Source organism: Vulpes vulpes, unplaced genomic scaffold (assembly GCF_048418805.1).
Source record: "Vulpes vulpes isolate BD-2025 unplaced genomic scaffold, VulVul3 u000000671, whole genome shotgun sequence".
Taxonomy (NCBI): domain Eukaryota; kingdom Metazoa; phylum Chordata; class Mammalia; order Carnivora; family Canidae; genus Vulpes; species Vulpes vulpes.
Window position 1 is genome coordinate 689,838 of NW_027325801.1, and position 18,941 is coordinate 708,778.

The window sequence follows — 18,941 nt, forward strand, 5'->3', positions numbered from 1 at the left end:
GCGCATTGCGGGGCTGGGAGCCCAGGGGCTGCTGGGCCGGGCTGGGCCGGGCGCCGGGAGCCGAGCGGAACCGAGAGGCGAGAAGATGTGGCGGCCGGTGAGTTCCCCGCCCCGCGCGGCTCGGCCCCCGCACAGCCCGTCAGCCTCCGCCCGGGCCCCCGGGGCCACCGAGCCGCTCGCGCCCGGGCCGGCCTCAGGGTCCCGGTCCTCAGGCCAGGAACGCCTGGACCGTGCGGGGCCGCTGGGTCCCACCGACCGGCCGCCCGCGCCCCGCAGCCCGCGGTCACCGGCCACAGCCCGCACCTCCCGGGGCACCTGAACCTGCCGGTGCAGCTCGTGTCCCGGGCCCGCCTGTGCCGCGGGCCTCGCACCGGCCGTGGCTCCGCAGTGACGCCCCGCGCCCGCCCGCATCGCACTGCGGCCCGGAGCCCTTCCTCCTCCTGGTGCGCTGGAGAGCTGAGCGGCTGACGGGCTGAGGGGCTGAGGGGCCGAGGGGCTGAGGGGCTGAGGGGCCGAGGGGCTGAGGGGCCGAGGGGCTGAGGGGCTGAGGGGCCGAGGGGCTGAGGCGATGAGGGGACGAGGGGCTGAGGGACCGAGGGGCCGAGGGGCTGAGGGGCCGAGGGGCCGAGGGGCCGAGGGGCTGAGGGGCCGAGGGGCTGAGGGAACGAGGGGCCGATGGGCTGAGGGGATGAGGGGATGAGGGGCCGAGGGGATGAGGGACCGAGGGGCCGAGGGGATGAGGGGCCGAGGGGATGAGGGACCGAGGGGCCCAGGGGCCGAGGGGCCGAGGGGCCGAGGGGCTGAGGGGATGAGGGGCTGAGGGACCGAGGGGCCCAGGGGATGAGGGGATGAGGGGCTGAGGGACCGAGGGGCTGAGGGGCTGAGGGGATGAGGGGCCGAGGGGCCAAGGGGCTGAGGGGATGAGGGGATGAGGGGATGAGGGGCTGAGGGACCGAGGGGCCCAGGGGATGAGGGGATGAGGGGCTGAGGGACCGAGGGGCTGAGGGGCCGAGGGGATGAGGGGCCGAGGGGCCAAGGGGCTGACGGGCTGAGAGGATGAGGGGATGAGGGGCCGAGGGGATGAGGGACCGAGGGGATGAGGGGCCGAGAGGATGAGGGGCTGAGGGTCCGAGGGGATGAGGGACCGAGAGACCGAGGGGCCTAGGGGATGAGGGGCTGAGGGGATGAGGGGCCGAGGGGATGAGGGGCCGATGGGCCGAGGGGATGAGGGGCCGAGGGGATGAGGGGCTGAGGGACCGAGGGGCCGAGGGGATGAGGGGCCGAGGGGATGAGGGGCCGAGGGGCTGAGGGGATGAGGGACCGAGGGGCTGAGGGGCTGAGGGGCCGATGGGCTGAGGAGATGAGGGGCCGAGGGGCCGAGGGGCTGAGGGGCCGATGGGCTGAGGGGATGAGGGGCTGAGGGGCCGAGGGGATGAGGGACCGAGGGGCTGACGGGCGGAGAGGACGAGGGGATGAGGGGCCGAGGGGCTGAGGGGATGAGGGGCCGAGGGGCCGAGGGGCTGAGGGGCCGATGGGCTGAGGGGATGAGGGGCTGAGGGGCCGAGGGGATGAGGGGCTGAGGGACCGAGGGGCTGAGGGGATGAGGGGCCGAGGGGCTGAGGGGATGAGGGACCGAGGGGCTGACGGGCGGAGAGGACGAGGGGATGAGGGGCCGAGGGGCTGAGGGGATGAGGGACCGAGGGGCCGAGGGGCTGACGGGCTGAGAGGATGAGGGGATGACGGGCCGAGGGGATGAGGGGCCGAGGGGATGAGGGGCCGAGGGGCTGACGGGCTGAGGGGATGAGGGGCGAGGGGTGAGGGGCCGAGGGGATGAGGGGCCGAGGGGCTGAGGGACCGAGGGGATGAGGGGATGAGGGGCCGAGGGGATGAGGGGCCGAGGGGCTGAGGGGATGAGGGGCCGAGGGGATGAGGGACCGAGGGGATGAGGGGCCGAGGGGATGAGGGGTCGAGGGGCCGAGGAGCCGAGGGGATGAGGGGCGGAGGGGATGAGGGGCCGAGGGGATGAGGGCCTGAGGGACCGAGGGGATGAGGGGCCGAGGGGATGAGGGGATGAGGGGCCGAGGGGATGAGGGACCGAGGGGCCGAGGGGCTGAGGGGATGAGGGACCGAGGGGCTGACGGGCTGAGAGGATGAGGGGATGAGGGGCCGAGGGGATGAGGGACCGAGGGGCTGACGGGCTGAGAGGATGAGGGGATGAGGGGCCGAGGGGATGAGGGACCGAGGGGATGAGGGGCCGAGGGGATGAGGGACCGAGGGGATGAGGGACCGAGGGACCGAGGGGATGAGGGACCGAGGGGCCAAGGGGCTGACGGGCTGAGAGGATGAGGGGATGAGGGGCCGAGGGGATGAGGGGCCGAGGGGCTGACGGGCTGAGGGGATGAGGGGCGAGGGGTGAGGGGCCGAGGGGATGAGGGGCCGAGGGACCGAGGGGATGAGGGGCCGAGGGGCCGAGGGGATGAGGGGATGAGGGGCTGAGGGGATGAGGGGCCGAGGGGATGAGGGGCCGAGGGCCGAGGGGATGAGGGGCCGAGGGGTCAAGGGGATGAGGGGCTGAGGGGCTGAGGGGTCAAGGGGATGAGGGGCCGAGGAGCTGACGGGCTGAGGGGTGCGCCGGCGTTTCCAGCTTGGGGTTTTCTGCGGGGCTAGTAGGCTGAGCCGTGTTGTCTGCGTGTTGACAGTACACGTGCGTTTCTTTCGTTCTTTTAATTTTAATTGAATTAACCTATAGTGTATCATTAGCTCCAGAGGTAGGGCTCAGTGATTCACCAGCTGCATGCGGCGTCCAGTGCTCATCCCGCCACGTGCCCTCCTTGGTGCCCGTCACCCCCTCACCCTGTCCCCCCAGCCTCCCCTCTCGTGACCCTCAGTTGGTTTCCTAGAGTTATGAGTCCCTCATGGTTCGTCTCCCTGAGTTCATCTTACTGTATTTTCCCCTCCCTCCCCCCACGATCCTCTGTTTTGTTTCTCAAATTCCACGTATGCGTGAGGTCAAGGCCTAATTGTGTTTCTCTGACTGACTTATGTCGCTCGGCATCATACCCTCTAGTTCCACCCACGCTGTGCGAATGGTAAGATCTCACTCTTCTGACGGCCGAGTCACGCTCCGTTGTATACATAGGCCGCGTCTTTACCCTTCATCTGTCGATGGACATCTGGGCTCTGTCCACACTTGGACTCTCGTGGACGTTGCTGCTGTAAAGGTTGGGGTGCAGGCGCCCCTGGGAATCACCGTGTCTGTGTCCTGTGGATAAGTACCCAGTAGGGCCGTTTCTGGGCCATGGGGTAGCTCTACATTCAGCCCCTTGAGGACCCCCCACACTGCTCTCCAGAGCGGCTGCCCAGCCTGCATCCCCACCAGCAGGTCAGGCAGGGGGCCCCTTTCTCCTCATCCTCACCAACCCCTGCCGTCTCCTGACTTGCTGATTTTAGCCATTCTGGCCAGTGTGAGGTGGGATCTCGCTGTGGTTCTATTTGGTTTCCCTGATGCCGAGCGATGTGGAGCATTTCTTCATGTGTCCGTTGGCCACGTGTAGGTCTGCTTTGGAGAAACGTCTGTTCGTGTCTTCTGCCCGTTTCTTCACTGGATCATTTGTTTTTTGGGTGTCACGTTTGAGACGTTCTTCATAGATCTCGGATACCAGCCCTTAATCTGATAAGACACTTGCAAATACCTTCCCCATTCTGTAGCTTGTCTCTTGGTTTTGGCCACGGCTTCCTTTGCGGGGCCGAAGCTTTCCATCTTGGTGAAGCCCCAGTAGTTCATTATTGCTTTTGTTTCCCCTGCCTCTGGAGAGTGTCTAGTAAGAAGCTCCTGCGGCCGAGGTCGCAGAGGTTGCTGCCTGTGTTCTCCTCTAGGATTTTGATGGATTCCTGTCTCACATTTAGGTCTCTCATCCATTTAGAGTCTATTTTTGTGTGTGGTGTAAGGAAATGGTCCGGTTTCATTCTTCTGCACGTGGCTGCCCAATGTTCCCAGCACCATTTGTTGAAGAGACTCTTTGTTCCATTGGACAGTCTTTCCTACTCTGGCAAAGGTGAGTGGGCCATAGAGTTGAGGGCCCATTTCTAGGTTCTCTATGCTGTCCCATTGATCTACGTGTCTATTTGGGACCATTACCACACTGTCTTGATCACAGCTTTGTAAGACAGCTTGAAGTCAGGCATTGTGGTGCCACCAGCTTTGGTTTTCTTCTTCAATGTTATTTTGGCTATTTGGGAGTTTTCTGGTTCCAAGGAAATCTTAGATTATTTGCTCCAGCTCTGTGAGAAATGTTGATGGGGTTTTGATATGGATTTCAGTGAACGTGTAGATTGCTGTGGGTAGCATAGACAGTTTAACAATATTTGTTCTTCTAATCCCTGAACATGGAATGTTTTTCCGTTTCTTTATGTGTTTCTCAATTTCTTTCAAGAATGTTCTGTAGAGTACAGATCCTTTACCTCTTTGGTTAGGTTTATTTCTAAGTATTTTATGGCTTTTTGTGCAATTTCTTTTTAAATTTATTTATTCATGAGAGACACAGAGGGAAAGAGAGAGGCAGAGACACAGGCAGAGGGAGAAGCAGGCTCCATGTAGGGAGCCCAACGTGGGACTCGATCCCTGGTCTCCAGGGTCACACCCTGGGTGGAAGGTGGCGCTAAACCACTGAGCCACCTGGGCTGCCCCATTTTTTGGTGCAATTGTAAATGGGATCGATTCCTTAATTTCTCTTTCTTCTCCCTCTTTGTTACTGTAGAGAAATGCAATTGATTTCTGTGCATTGATTTTCTATCCTTCCATGTTACTGAATTCCTTTATGAGTTTTAGTTTTTGGGTGGAGTCTTTGGGTTTTCCACATAAGTGCAGATGCAATTCTGTTAATTTTTGTGGCTTGCGATGAGCAGATCCCTTACACAAGGGTGTTTTATGGACTGAAGTGAGGCAAGTTGGTGTGAGAGGCAGGCGGATAGATATTGAATTGGCTTTAGCACAGCACTTTACAGCTTACAAAGTGTCTGCACATATTCGGGTCACTTAATCTTCCCGACTGCCCTAAGGATCGGGCAGGTAAGTTTTAGCTTTTTTTTTTTTTTTTTTTTTTTTTAAGTTTTAGCTTCTGATGAAGAGCTAGCTGCTCAGAGTGATAAGGGGAGCAGAGTCCAGTAAGTGTCTGAGTCCTGCCAAGGGTGCCAAGAGGGTCATAGACCCTAGGAAAAGAAAAGGGCTGGGTATTCATGGTCCTCTGGGCCACCTCCCCTGGGCCCAGATTCCCTCCCAGGCTCACTTCCTACCTGTGGGAACGTTCCTGTGCCTCGGATTTCTGTGCTACTGAAGTGCTCAGGGCAGCTTGAGCCTGCCAGTAAGCGGCCCTGATTCTTATTACCTCTGTACTTCTCCTGGTCTGGGCCTCATCGTGAGACGCAGCAGGTGCTGCTTTAGTTTCTCTAGTGCTATGGGCTGGGTCTCCTGCACTGACCTTTCATCCTCTGATGTGCTCAGTCTCATCGACAGGGTGGTGACCTTTGTCGTATCTATTTGAGTCTCACTACTCAGAGCCTTTGTGTGTGTGTGTGTTTGCTACTTTGTAGGGTGTTAGCTGAGTTCCAGATGAGCGCTCTGTTTCTGCAGGCAGCTGTGCACACACTCTAAGAAAGCATGAGAGGCTTGGGTAGAGAAGGCCTATTTCATCTGGTCCAAACTGGAAGGCTTTGAAGTGGTAGGTGTGGAGACAAGCATAGGCTCGGGCTGTCCCAGGCAAGCCAGGGCATGTGGTCATGCTGGTGGAAGGCACTGGTGTGTGGGGGAGCGGCCTGGGGAGCCGCAGCGCTCTCTTTGCCTGTTTGCTGGCATGCTCTGGGTTTGATCTGAGATATGTGATATATTGGAAATTGCCCTGGACTTGTCCCTGGAAGATCGGGCTACAAGTTCTGCTCATATTTATAGTCACATGACTTTTTCAGGCTTCAGGGATGTCTCTTGGATGACGGAGATATTTTGAGGAGCACTGGCCATCTCAAACTGGAAGGAAGCAGGACGTGAATGGACCTGCGGACCCTGGTGGGTCTTTGGAGTTGTCAGCATGCCGCCTTATCCTTGGGGTCCTGCCCAGGGTCGGGCTGCTGCTAGGTCTTACCTGAGCATGCGCTCCTGCGTGTCGCTCACCTTGTATCCAAGGCTCGGCCACGTGGGCTCTAGTGCGTTCTGTGCTTAGTCACCATTTATCTCAGTTTAGCGGGCCTTCACGGAGCTCCTGCTTTATCTCACGGGCACTGCACTAGGTCCTGGAAGCGCAGAGATGATGGGGGGCCCCGCACAGTCCAGGCTACACCAACAGTCATGCTCCTGTATGGCGGAGACCTCCGCACAGGTGGATGGGGGGTGAGAGAGGACTGCTGGGTCGGGGTCTGGTGCCGCGTGGGCCGTCGGGGTCTAGGACCTTTGTTACAGGAGCATGAGTGGAGAGTCGCTCACTGTGGGAAATGAATTGGGCAGTGAGATGCCATTGAGTCCTCACTGCTGCAGTGGCATCTGAGAAAGCAGAAGCCAGTACTGGGGACTGCAACCGGGGCTCTGACCTTTCTGGCCTTGCCCCCTCTGAGGCTTGGGGTACAGCCAGCGCCTCATGCTTCAGTGTAAGATAACTCAGAGTTAGCATTCTCTCTGCTCCATCTGGGGGGCCTGGGGCTCTTGTGATGCTGAGGTGAGCCCCGGTCTTGGGGGCAGCCACGCCCTGGCTCCCGCCTCTGTTCTCGGGGCCTGAGGCCTTTTGCTCTGCGTCTCCAGTTCATTAGCTCGCATAGCTTGTGGAAGTTTCCTTTCCTTGTGAATGCTAGCGTCTCAGGATAATCATTGTTCATCAGCTTTGGCCGTTGCCCTTCTTGTCCCCAGCGATGCAGCTTCTGGACGTATGAACGCCACTGCAACTTTGCAGCAAACCCTGCTGTCCTTTGACTTGCTCCTGCCCTTCTGCCCCAGTCAACTAAAGCATTTCTTCATATCCTGTATATAACCTGTCTCTGAGTTTGGTTTTTTTTTAATATTTATTTATTTATTTATTATTTATGATAGAGAGAGAGGCAGAGACACAGGAGGAGGGAGAAGCAGGCCCCATGCCAGGAGCCGGATGTGGGACTCGGTCCCAGGACTCCAGGATCACACCCTGGGCCAAAGGCAGGCGCCAAACCACTGAGACACCCAGGGATCCCGTCTCCGAGTTTAACACATGTTGGAAATAGTCTCTTTTGTGTTCTGGGCTAAATGCTTTATTTCCTTTGGAAAAAGTGGTGGGAAGCTGATGATCTTTTAACATAAACAGTTCAATTTAATCTAGCAAGTATGGACTTCTTCGTGTTGAGTGGAGTTGGCTTGTGAGGACACGGCTGTTGGCCGGGGAGTAAGGGCATGCAGACCAGCAGCTGGTGAGCAGGAAGGCCGTGGAGTAGCTGCTCCTTGACCCCCGCATGCCCTCAGCGTGTCCATCTGCCTGGCCTGCCCTGTGGGCTGGGAGTTGTGCAAGAGGGCTTTGCAAAGGTCAGTCCTCTTGACCCCTACATTAATAGTACAGTAGTCCTTGCTTTGTAGACAGTGAAACTGAGGTATAGAGAGGGAGGTGGCTTGTCCTCACTGCACAGCTAATAGTTACCAGAGCCTCTGTTCCAATTCCAGGCTCAGAAGTCTGCATTCATAGTCTGCCACTTCTCAGCCCTGGCTCTACCTGAGTCTCTGGGGCCGCCCTGGGCACTGTCTGTGCCGAGCAGTGGCCCTCGTCTCCACCCATTCAGTGCCAAGAGCACCCCTTTCCCCAGATTGTGACAACTAAGTGTCTCTAGACAGTGCCAGATGTCCTGGGCACACAGTCACCTCTGGTGAGTACCCCTGCCCTGCCGTAGCTGCCTCACCTTCAGAATGCCACCTTCCTAGGATGTGGAGAAGAAGCCCTCGTGTGCTGCTGTTGGGGACGCAAGCTGGTGCAGCTGCTCTGGAGAACAGTATGCAGGGTCCTCCAAAGTTACACATAGAGCTACCCTACGACCCAGCAATTGCACTGCTGGGAATTTACCCCCAAAACACAAAAACACTAATTCAGAGAGTTGCATGCACCCTATGTTTACAGCAGCGTTATCGACAACAGTCAAACTGGGGAAGCAGCCCAAGTGTTCGTGGACTGATGAATGGATAACGAAGTGGTATATATATATACAGTGGAATATTATTCAGCCATAAAAAGGAATTAAATTTTGCTATTTACAACAACACGGATGGAGCTAGAGAGTGATACTGCTAAGCAGAATAAGTCAGAGAAAGGTACCATGTGATGTTGCTCATATGTGGAATTTAAGAAACAAACAAGCAAAGGAAAGAATAAGAGACAAAGTAGGAAACAGACTTTTAGAGATGCTTGGGTGGCTCAGTCAGTTGAGTGACGGACGCTTGGTGAGACTGAGCTCCCGTCAGGCTCCGTGCTGGGCATTATTAATTAAATAAATAATTTTTAAAAATGCGTGACAATAATATAAAAGTTAAGAAGGTTAAAATAGAATTGACAGTATACTAAAGTATTTGCAACTGGGGGAGGCGATAAAAGTATTTGGGTTTTTTTTGTTTGTTTTTAAAAATATTTTATTTATTCATTCATGACAGACATAGAGAGAGAGAGGCAGAGACACAGGCAGAGGGAGAAGCAGGCTCCACGCCAGGAACCCGACGCGGGACTCGATCCCAGGTCTCCAGGATCTGGGCCAAAGGCTCTGGCCAAAGGCAGGCGCCAAACCACCGAGCCACCCAGGGATCTCCGATAAAAGTATTTGTATTAGACTATGTGAAGTAAGGGATTCATAGTTTAGTCGGTTCTGTAACCATACAAAGCTTCCTTCGTGATTGCAGTTAACTGTATGTTTATAAAGGAAACAGTAGAATAATAAAGCAACACCACCTTCCGGGCAGGGACCTGCAGTAGCACAGCAGACGTGTGCGGCTGTGATCCTGAGAATATTTAAATACGGGGTCAAGCTGACGTAACGGTCCCAGTCAACTGCCCAGGTGCCCACTGCCTAGACCCACCCATTATTAATGTCTTGTCCTGTTGCTTCTGTTTCTGTTTGAAACCATGTATTTTGTTGTCATTGGACCATTTGAAAGTAAGTTGTAGACATTTTGACACAATATCTAAACATTTCAAGGAGCATCCCCTAAAGGAGAACCTTGTCCCTGGCGGGGAGGAGCGTGAGAGGGGACTCCTGGCTGGCTGTCGTTCCCGCCCTGCTCGCTGTGCAGGAGTGCTTCCAGGTGCTTTCCCTCTGCCCGAGCAGCGCCAGGGCATCGTGTCTGTGCAGCCTCCCAGCCTATGACTGTCTTCCCTCTTTTTTCTCTGAATATCATTTAACTTCTTGTTATAAAAAATCGCAAATATTGAGGCACCTACATGGCTCAGTTGGTTAAGTGTCCAATATCTTGGCTTCGACTCAGGTCATGATCTCAGGGTTGTGGGATCAAGCCCCACGTTGGGCTCCCCACTCAATGGAGAGTCAGCTTGTCTCCCTCTGCTCCCTCACTTTCTCTCTCTCAAATAAATAAGTAAAAAAATTGCAAATGTTGATAGAAGCAGAACTGATAGGTGGCTGTGCCCAGCCAGTGTTCCCAACTCATGGATTCTAACGACTTTCTGAGGAGGCCTTGCTGTTTAGAGGAAGCCCCCACCCTGGATCCACTGGTTGGATGTGCTCGGGCTCACTGATCATGAGAGCTGAGCTCCAGTGGCCGGCAGGTGCCAGTGGTTGTCAGTTCTTGTTCAGTAGGCCTGAGTTCTCGGGACGACCAGAATCCCAGCACAGCCCTTCCTGGCCGGAGTTTCGGGTGGCTGGGGTGTGACGGCATCGCCGCCCTCTCCGGGTCTCAGGCACCAGCCATGGGCCATCTTGCCAGGTCCTCACACCTGCCTGGAATCCGCTTGGCTCTATCACCCAGCCCCCTCCTCCTGGGCTGCCCTTGCCAGCACAATGCCCACTCCCCGCAGGCAGCCCCAGGGCCCTTGGGATTCCCCGCCTGGCTCCAGCTTGCCTCCTGCCCACTCTGCTTGGGCACAACGCCCCCCACCTATGAGCGTACAGGATGTTTCCCAGCACAGGGGCTTCTCCCCACTCCAGAAATGCCGTGGGTGCTGCTGGCGGGCTGCGGGTGGGAGGGGGTGAGTGCTGGCCTGCTTTCCTGCACAGGAAGCCAGGGGCTTTTATGGCCCAGGGGCTCACCTATCTGCTGGCAGCTGCCTTTCTTGCCTCCGTGGGGTGTTCTTGAGGATCTGCGCCCGCTGCGCGTGGCCTTGCCGAGCTGTCAGCCTGCGTTCCCCGGGACAAGAGGTCATGGAGCCTTTCCTTTGACTTTCGTGTTGTTTTGCAGTCCTTGAAACCGTCTTCAGGGCTGTGTGCTTTGGCCAGAAAATGATTGGAAAGTCGGTCCTTCATTTGGTCCAGGGTTCATGATAATGGGAACATCTGTGCCGTGGGTCATGACTTGGTATGCACAACCTTTTTTTCCCTAAAAAGAGAATTTGTGGTTGGCAAATTTGTGCTTGAGGAACTCCTAAGACCTAATCAATCAGCTGACATTGGGAGACCAAGGTTGTCAATAAGTGCAGGAGAGTCGTGTGTCCCCGTGGTCACTGGAGTCAGCCAACACGTGCCGTGGCCCTGTGGTGCTGCTGGCCGGCTGGCCACGTTTTCTCCCTGGCCCTCCCTGCCTCCTCCGGTCTCCGCCTCTGGGGCCCTAGCAGGTGGTCTTCCGCCTGAGATCCGACATCTTTCTGATTGTGTCATCAAGCATTTATTGATCGTTCCTTTGGAAATTCAGAATGACTTCCTGAGGCTGCTGGTCAGTGGGCTGAGCAGCACAAAAATAGACAGCGATAGGTCTCAGGGCCAGGAGAGCGTCGCAGGCAGGGTCACAGTGCATTGAGGCAGCAGCTCCCGGTGCCCACGGCGTCGTTCTTGGATCTCAGCCTGCCCTATAGAAGTGGGGTTGTCCTCGCCTTCCTGAATCCGGTGCGGGAGCCTGGCCCCACACACGGGCCCTAGAAGGGCTGACATGCTTGGACGCTGCATGTGGATCCAGGGCCTAGAGCCTGCCCCCCGATCGGGCCGTGTGACCCCTGCTGTCTGCCCCCTTGCAGTCATGGCTCTGCGGCTTCCACTCCGCCCTGCTACGGAGCACACTGGACCCCTGGCTGCCGCCCGCTGCCTTCCCCAGGAGAAGCCTCAGGGTCCTGCCCACGAGGTGGTGAGTTCTCCCCGGCCCCAGGTACTCCCTGCCAGGCAGGGATGGAAGACCTGTGTCATGGGGCCCAAGGCTGGCCTTTGCGACCCACCCCCTGCAGACAGATGCACCTGCTCCTTGGGGTGGTGCCCCCACGGGGCCCCGAATTCTGGTGCAGGGCTCACTGACAGCAGCGGCCTGAGCTGTGTGCTCCAGGGAGAGTCCTGGATGTGGGGCGGGGGCGAGGTGGACGTGTCAGGAGGCCACACTCAGGCCCGGCGGCTGTGGAGTGAGCGGTCTGAATGTGCAGTGCTGCTCAGTGACCTCGGGGCAGACGTGTGATGGCTGGGCTCCTGCGGGGCTGTCACTGTAGCACCTGTCCCCTGCGTGTCTTGCCCAGCTCTGCCACCCGGCACTTTGCCACCCAGGGGGCCATCCTCACGGTGGACAGTGGCTTTAACTCTGCACGGCGTAGGAGCCCCTGGTTCTGTGAGGACCCCAGCTTTGCCTGGGAGCTGCTTCCCGTGGAGCCTGGTGCCCAGGGCGTCCGCGGGGCTCAGGTGCAGTGCCCTCATGGGCCTCTGACATCGGTGTTGGCTGCTACAGCTCCCTGGGGTAGGCCAGGCTCTGGCCGTGGGTGCCCCTCGCGCTGTGGGGAGCAGAGGCCTGCAGAGCCCAGGCCCGCCGGGCAGTGGACAGCGGGCAGTGGCCAGTAGCCAGACCACACACCTCGGTCTCTGTCCAGGCCCCTCCGACCCAAGCCCCTCTGGAGGAAGGTGCTCTCCGCCACGGCGATGGGGGTCCCCCTGCTTCTTGGAGCCCGCTATCTCACAGCAGAGCCTCAGGAGAAGAGGAAGATGAGGCTTGTAGTGGACGGCGTGGGGCGCTTCAGCAGGTAGAGGGGGCCGGGGGCTGGGAGGGGCTGCAGGGTTTGGCTGGAAACTTCCAAGCTGCCCTCCAGACATTCCACTGCCCCAAGCCTTGTGCACTGGACGTGGCCTCTTACCTGTCAGACAGCCATGGCCAGCTGGAGGAGGAGAGCGGCACCTGCATCAGGCTTCCGCCCACTGGTGGGCCGCTGCCGCCTCCTCACCCCGACCCCCAAGGAGAGTTGGCATCCGGAGGGCTTTGGGGGAGGGGGGAGGACACCCTCCTCCGCCCCCACTGGACCTCACGGGAGATGGGTAGCATGTGGTCAGTAACATCAAGGGTGCCTTCAACGGGAGGCGCTGTTCGTACTCCCCCGTCTTCCAGCACAGCGTCCTTGGGGGGGATCTTCCTGTTGGGGCCCCTGGGACAGACTTCCCTGCTGTTGGTCAGATCCTGGAATCCCTAAGGCCAAGAGCCAGCTCTTGGCTTTGGGGGAGACCTCAGTCCACCCAAACCCACGGTGGGGCTGGAGGGGGGAGCTCGTGGCCACCTGGGGAGGAGGCCCAGGCTGACCTCGGGGAGGGACTGCTCAGGCCGGGCACCTCAGACTGGTGCTAACAGAGGCCATAGGTGTCTGGACTGTAAGTGCTTGACCGCTTCCTGCTGGGAGGACACACCAGGCCATCACGTTGCAGTGGGACGTGGGGCCACCACGCACCCCGCTGCCCCTGTGGCGGGCTGGCCTTGGGCACCCGGTTGTCCTCGCGGGCAGGCCCTGGGCCATGAGCGCTCTCCCGCGCGGTTGTCCGGCTCTCAGCCCGAGGTTGATGAGGGCAGAGCCTGGCTTGCTGTGGGGGGTGTGGCACGAGGGACCCGCATCAGGCACCGTGGCAGGCGCCCCCGTGGCAGGCGTGGCACCGCCTTCTCTGCTCCTGGGAACCTGTATTTCTGCAGCGAGCCCTCAGGCTGAGCTGGGGCGGAAGGGCGCGGCTAGACTCTGCTTTTCCCAGCCTGTTGTCAGCCATGGGCCTAGCCGCGAGGGCCGGGCAGGACGGGCACACAGGGCCTCCGGAGCCAGGGGCTGCGTGTGGGCAGGATCCCGGGACGGTGGCAGGTGGGGAGCGGGACTTGCCCGTCCCCCGGGGGGGATGCTGCTTGAGGAGAGCAGAGATCAGACGTGTGTCAAGGCTCTTAGGAGAGCAGCGAGCAGTCTGCGTCAGGGCCTTCCTTTCTCACCCCCACCCCTTGTTTAATTTTCCCTTTTCAGAAACTTGTGGGCTGGTTTTTTTTTTTTTGGACCGTTTCTTTTTGTTTTTAAAGACTTTTTCATTTGGCAGAAAGAGAGCACAAGTAAGCAGAGCAGCAGGCCCGGGGAGAGGCAGGGTCCCCGCTGAGCAAGAGCCTGACTGGGCTCCATCCCAGGACCCTGAGGTACCACCTAAGCCAAGGCAGATGTTTAACCACTGAGCCACCCAGGTGCCCCAACATTTTTCTTCTTGAACCCTCTACAGATAAGTTGTCATGAGGCCCCATTGTCCCTACAAGTTTGTTCCTAGACAAAGACATTCTCCATAAGCACAGTCAGGACACTGGTGCAGGGATCCTGGGGGGCTCAGCAGCTGAGCCTCTGCCTTGGGCTCAGGGCGTGATCCTGGGGTTCCAGGATTGAGTCCCGCATCGGGTATCCACAGGGGGCCTGCTTCTCCCTCTGCTTCTCCCTCTGCCTGTGTCTCTGCCTCTCTCTGTGTCTCTCATGAATAAATAATAAAATCCTAGAAAAACAAAGAGACACCAGTGCATCATGAGCCCCTACCTACATGCAGTCCCCTGTCACCAGGCCCCCCAGCAGGAACCCTTTTCAGCACAGGGATCCTATGCCAGGCCCATCTCCAGTGTCTTGCACTCTACAATAGTCCCCATGTCTCCTTGGGCCTTACAGCTAAACTGGAGGTCAAACGTTACGTGCCCAGGGCTGTCAGTTTTGATGGTTCCCTAGGATGAACCGCAGAGCTCAGGCCCGTGCTGAGCCCTGGACCGGGTGTTACCGTAGTAGAAACACAACCGGTCAGTGAGGCCAAGGACGAGATGTGCAGGGTGAGGCCCTGCCAGGGCCACACAGTCGGGTTCCCCGTCCTCAGAGACCCTGCACAGCCCCGCTCCTGCCGCACTCGGTGAGCTGCGTGTGCGTGGCCCCAGGGGCGCCTCGTTACAGGAAGGACGGGGCTGTTGGCCTCCCTCCGCGGCTGGGCTCATCTCTGGGCCGAGCCCCAGGTCCCTAGTCCCCTGGCCAGTCTTTCTGGTGATCTGGGCCCATCACTCAGGAAATCCCCGGGGTCCCAGAGGCCACCTGCCAGGAGCTGGGGCAAAGGCCAGGCCTTTCTCGCTGGGTGGTCGCCCTCCGTGACCCGGTGACCTTGACACCCCGGGAGGCTGTAGGCTGGTGATGTACATCAGGGGGCAGCAAGCAGTGGCCAGACGTGCCGCTGCCTGTTTTAGACGCGCGGCTTTCTGGGACTCGTGCTCCATGCAGTGTCCATGATGCCTGCGGCTGCTGTCACAGAAACAGCAGGGACCGTGTGGCTCACGAAGCCCAAAATATTTACCATCTAACTTTGTAAAGGAGAATTCTGCTGACCTCGACCTCTTCTGGGGCCCTTCAGTTGGGTTTGTGTGTGGTTTGCTCCTGGCCACACTAGCTGGCTGTGTTCCAGTCTGGAAATGTGTCTCTTCTCCCCACTTATTTCAATCAGGCTGGACTCGTGGATTTTTCACTTGATTCTGTAAGTTCCTCTCTGTTGACATCGGGTATTTTTTTGTTGCTGGCAGTCTAGGATCGGCTAGTGGGAGCCCCTTCAAACTGGACTTCTATGATCCTTTGCTTTCCCAAGTTTTTATTTAAATTCCAGTAGTTCACATACACTGTAGATGCTTTTCTCTCCATTTTCTCATACAGAATTTACAGCCACGGAGTTGGAAGCACTGCGGTGAACCACGTTTTGCCATCACATCTTTAACTCCCGCCCCCCGAGTCCTTTCACCGTGTCTCCCTTTTCTGGAGCATTTTATTCCATTTTGTACTAGGAGACATTCCAGGGCTCATCTTGTTCTTTCCCACGCCTGGACGCAGCCATCCTCCAGGGAGCCTGGTTCCTTGGGGTGGAGAAGGGTCTTGACCACGACGGGGTGTTGGGGTGCTCGCTGCCCCGGGTGCACCTGCAGGCCCTGCACAGACTAGGCTGAGGGAGTGCGTGGGCCTGCGGCCGTGTCTGGCCACACGCCCCACGCCTCGCACTCACAACACTTGTCGACAGAGGTCGTTCTTCTTTACTCCCTTCCTACAACTGTCTCCAATTTGGGGAACCCTGGCTCCCCTCGTCTGCAGTTTAGTCCTGACCATCACTGAACGCCGCCCCTCCTCAGGCCCCTATTGCCTCTTGGGCTGAATTACCCAGGACGGGGGTGGGGGTGGGGCGCTATCCCCTCCACACCCCCGGGGAGCTCAGGGTGCCCGTGTCAGGCGGGGCTGAGTGGGCAGAGGCTGCCTGTGGAGCATGGCTTGGCAGGTGTGCAGCAGGCTGACCTTGTCACCACGGGGGGGCCACATGTGCCTGGCGGGGGTGAGGGGGTTGCGGGCAAACCTACGCAACACCCGGCAGGAAGCTGGAGGTCTGGCTCCCCCAGTGGCCTCCTCGAGACGCAGGAGCCCGAGGGCCTGCAGCTGGGGTGCTGGGGGCCACCCCTCCACTCTCTGGCCCCGGGGCGGCCTGGCCACAGCCTGGTGCATGGGGCTCCTCTGTGCACGGGGGCTGTTGATGGCAGCCTGGTTGGCAGGGCCCGGCCCTCCGTCCCCGGTGCCTAGTGGTGCGTGTTCAGACACAGGGCCGCCCGCTGTGTAGACCGGGAGCTGGGACTGCCCCGCTGCCAGCGTCGGGCAAGAGCAGGAGCTAGAGCAGCCCGCCGGGCCACCCTGGGCCCGGCCGCCCCTGCGCATGCCCCCTCGGTGCCATGGCCTGGCCCGGGGTGGCTGAGGGCAGCCTCCGCCAACAGGTCGCTGAGGATAGGCCTGCAGATCTCCCTGGACTACTGGTGGTGTGCGAACGTCGTCCTGCGAGGGGTGGAGGAGGTTTGTCCCTGCACTCTAGCCCCAGGGCACTGCGGGGGGGTGGGCAGCGGGCGGGTGTCGGGGGCCCTGGGTGGCACCCGCCTGTCCCCATCCCCCCATCCCTGCTCTGTGCCTGTGGTCAGAACAGCCCGGGGTACCTGGAGGTGATGTCAGCGTGTCACCAGCGGGCGGCTGACGCCCTGGTGGCCGGGGCCATCAGAAACGGGGGCCTCTACGTGAAGCTGGGCCAGGGGCTGTGCTCCTTCAACCACCTGCTGCCCCCAGAGTATATAAGGACCCTGCGTGTGCTGGAGGACAGAGCCCTCACCCGGGGCTTCCAGGAGGTGGGTCCCGCGCTTGGGCTGGGAGCCGGGCTTCCTGGCAGCGCCCTGCCCCCCCACTGCTTCCAGAACCCTCTCCTGCAGGTGGATGAGCTGTTCCTCGAAGACTTCCAGGCCCCGCCCCACAAGCTCTTCCAGGAGTTCGACTACCAGCCCATTGCTGCCGCGAGCCTGGCCCAGGTGCACCGCGCCAGGCTGCACGACGGCACCGCGGTGGCCGTGAAGGTATGTGGGGGCCCGCTCTGTGCCTGGGGGGGCTAGGGCTAGGGCTGAGGTGGCCTTGGGTCCTCCCCGCAGATGAGGACCCTTCCCAATGCAGGTGCAGTACATCGATCTGCGGGACCGCTTTGACGGGGATATCCACACCCTGGAGCTCCTGCTGCAGCTTGTCGAGCTCATGCACCCCAGCTTCGGCTTCAGCTGGGTGCTGCAGGTACCACTGCCCAGAGACAGGCTGGAGCCGATGGGGGGTGCACAACGCGTGCTGGGGTGGGCTGCTCCCCAGCCCGGACCCCCCAGCTGCCCCTGTGGTCCCTAGGACCTGAAGGGCACCCTGGCCCAGGAGCTGGACTTCGAGAACGAGGGGCGGAATGCTGAGCGCTGTGCCCGGGAGCTGCAGCACTTCCGCTACATTGTGGTGCCCCGCGTGCACTGGGACACGTCCAGCAAGGTGGGCTGGGCCCCTCCCGGGCGGGGACACACAGCCCTGCCAAGCTTAGCCACTTGCTCTCTCCCAGCGTGTGCTGACAGCTGAATTCTGTGAAGGCTGCAAGGTCAACGACGTGGAGGCCATCAAGTCCATGGGGCTGGCGGTGAAGGATGTGAGTGCCGTGTGCATCGGGGCGGGGGGTCGGCGGGGGGGCCTGGAGCACAGGGCGATGGTGGTGCCGTGCTCCTCTCCCCAGATAGCAGAGAAACTCATCCAGGCCTTTGCGGAACAGATATTTTACACGGGCTTCATCCACTCTGACCCCCACCCTGGCAATGGTAGGAGGAGACCCCCGGGGGGTGGAGGACGTGGGGAGGGGGATGGGAGCCAACACGCTGTGTCCCTAGTTCTGGTGCGGAAAGGGCCAGACGGCAAGGCACAGCTGGTGCTGCTCGACCACGGGCTCTACCAGTTTCTGGATGAGAAGTAAGCTGGCAGCGGGGTCAGGGGTCAGGGGCGGGAACTGGGGGGGCGGGAACTGGGGGGGCGGGAGCCCCGCTGCTCAGCCTCACTGCTGGCCTTCCTTAGGGACCGGGCAGCCCTGTGCCAGCTGTGGCGGGCCATCATCCTGAGGGATGACGCCGCCATGAAGACACACGCAGAGGCACTTGGGGTGCGAGGTGAGGCCGGGTGTGCAGGTGCGGGGGCTCGAGGGGTGCCCGGTCCTGGCTCATGCCTCCCCGCCCCCCAGACTACTTCCTCTTCTCCGAGGTGCTCATGCAGCGGCCCGTACGCCTGGGGCAGCTGTGGCGCTCGCACCTGCTGAGCCGCGAGGAGGCTGCCTACATGCAGAACATGGCACAGGAGCACTTTGAGGACATCATGGGTGTGCTCAAGGCCCTGCCGCGGCCCATGCTGCTCGTGCTGCGCAACATCAACACCGTGCGCGCCATCAACACCACCCTGGGCGCCCCCGTCGACCGCTACTTCCTCATGGCCAAGAGGTGGGCACTGGCGGGGGTCTGACCTGGGGGTGGGGCTGGGGCCGGGGCCAGCCTCGGGCTGACCATGTCTCCGGACAGTGCGGTCAGGGGCTGGAGCCGCCTGGCAGGGGCAGCGTATCAGAACATCTACGGTGCCAGCCTCCTGCGCCACATCAAGGTCCTCTGGGAGACGTTCAAGTTTGAAGTGGCTCTAAGGTGAGGGGTGAGGAGGGGGCGGGCACCTGGGGCAGGGGGCCGAGCCCTGCTCCCCACCAACCTGTGACCCCTCCACCCTTCAACCGCAGGCTGGAGACCCTGTCAATGCGGCTCACCGCCCTCCTGGTTCGGCTCCTGGTCCGCCTGGGCCTCCTGCCCGAGACCCAGGGGCTCTCGGAGTTCTTGGAGACCTAGGGAGTCCCGGGGCAGGAGGGTGACCTCGGAGCTCATCCAGCATCGGACCGCCAGGGTGGCCACGGCTGGAGTGCACACCCCAAGACCAGGGGCGCTGGGGCGGCTGCGGCCTCAAGTGCGGGGACGCCGTGGGGCTCTGACCACAGCCTGGCCAGGACGCCCGACAATGACCACAAGCTCTTCTTAAATCAAACATCTTTTTCCTCGTGTTTTGTACAAAACGGGGTGGGGGTAGGGGTCGGGTCAGGGCGGCACGTGGGGTCTAGAAGTGCGCAGTGACACGGTCCGTCTCCAGAAGGTCATCCAGGATCTGCAGGGAAAGGGGTGATGAGAGGGGGCG

The 18,941-nt window shown here is 59.9% G+C and overlaps 2 protein-coding genes across 5 annotated transcripts in view; one reads left to right on the forward strand and one right to left on the reverse strand.

The window, feature by feature from the left end:
* On the forward strand, positions 1–18,794 carry ADCK5 (aarF domain containing kinase 5). The gene is made up of 15 exons (XM_072745955.1): positions 1–97; positions 11,163–11,269; positions 11,991–12,140; positions 16,163–16,238; positions 16,361–16,561; positions 16,643–16,783; positions 16,878–16,991; positions 17,097–17,228; positions 17,296–17,379; positions 17,464–17,545; positions 17,615–17,693; positions 17,796–17,887; positions 17,959–18,211; positions 18,290–18,406; positions 18,496–18,794. The coding sequence occupies exons 1-15, from the start codon at positions 86–88 to the stop codon at positions 18,599–18,601; spliced, it is 1,746 nt and encodes a 581-aa protein (XP_072602056.1). The 5' UTR covers positions 1–85; the 3' UTR covers positions 18,602–18,794.
* Positions 18,785–18,941, reverse strand: part of CPSF1 (cleavage and polyadenylation specific factor 1) — a 12,987-nt gene continuing 12,830 nt past the window's right edge. For all 4 annotated transcript variants that reach the window (XM_072745953.1, XM_072745951.1, XM_072745954.1 and 1 more), the window contains exon 38: positions 18,785–18,911. In XM_072745953.1, the coding sequence (XP_072602054.1) occupies positions 18,864–18,911 (48 nt within the window). In that variant the 3' untranslated portion in view covers positions 18,785–18,863. The remainder of the gene's footprint in view (positions 18,912–18,941) is intronic.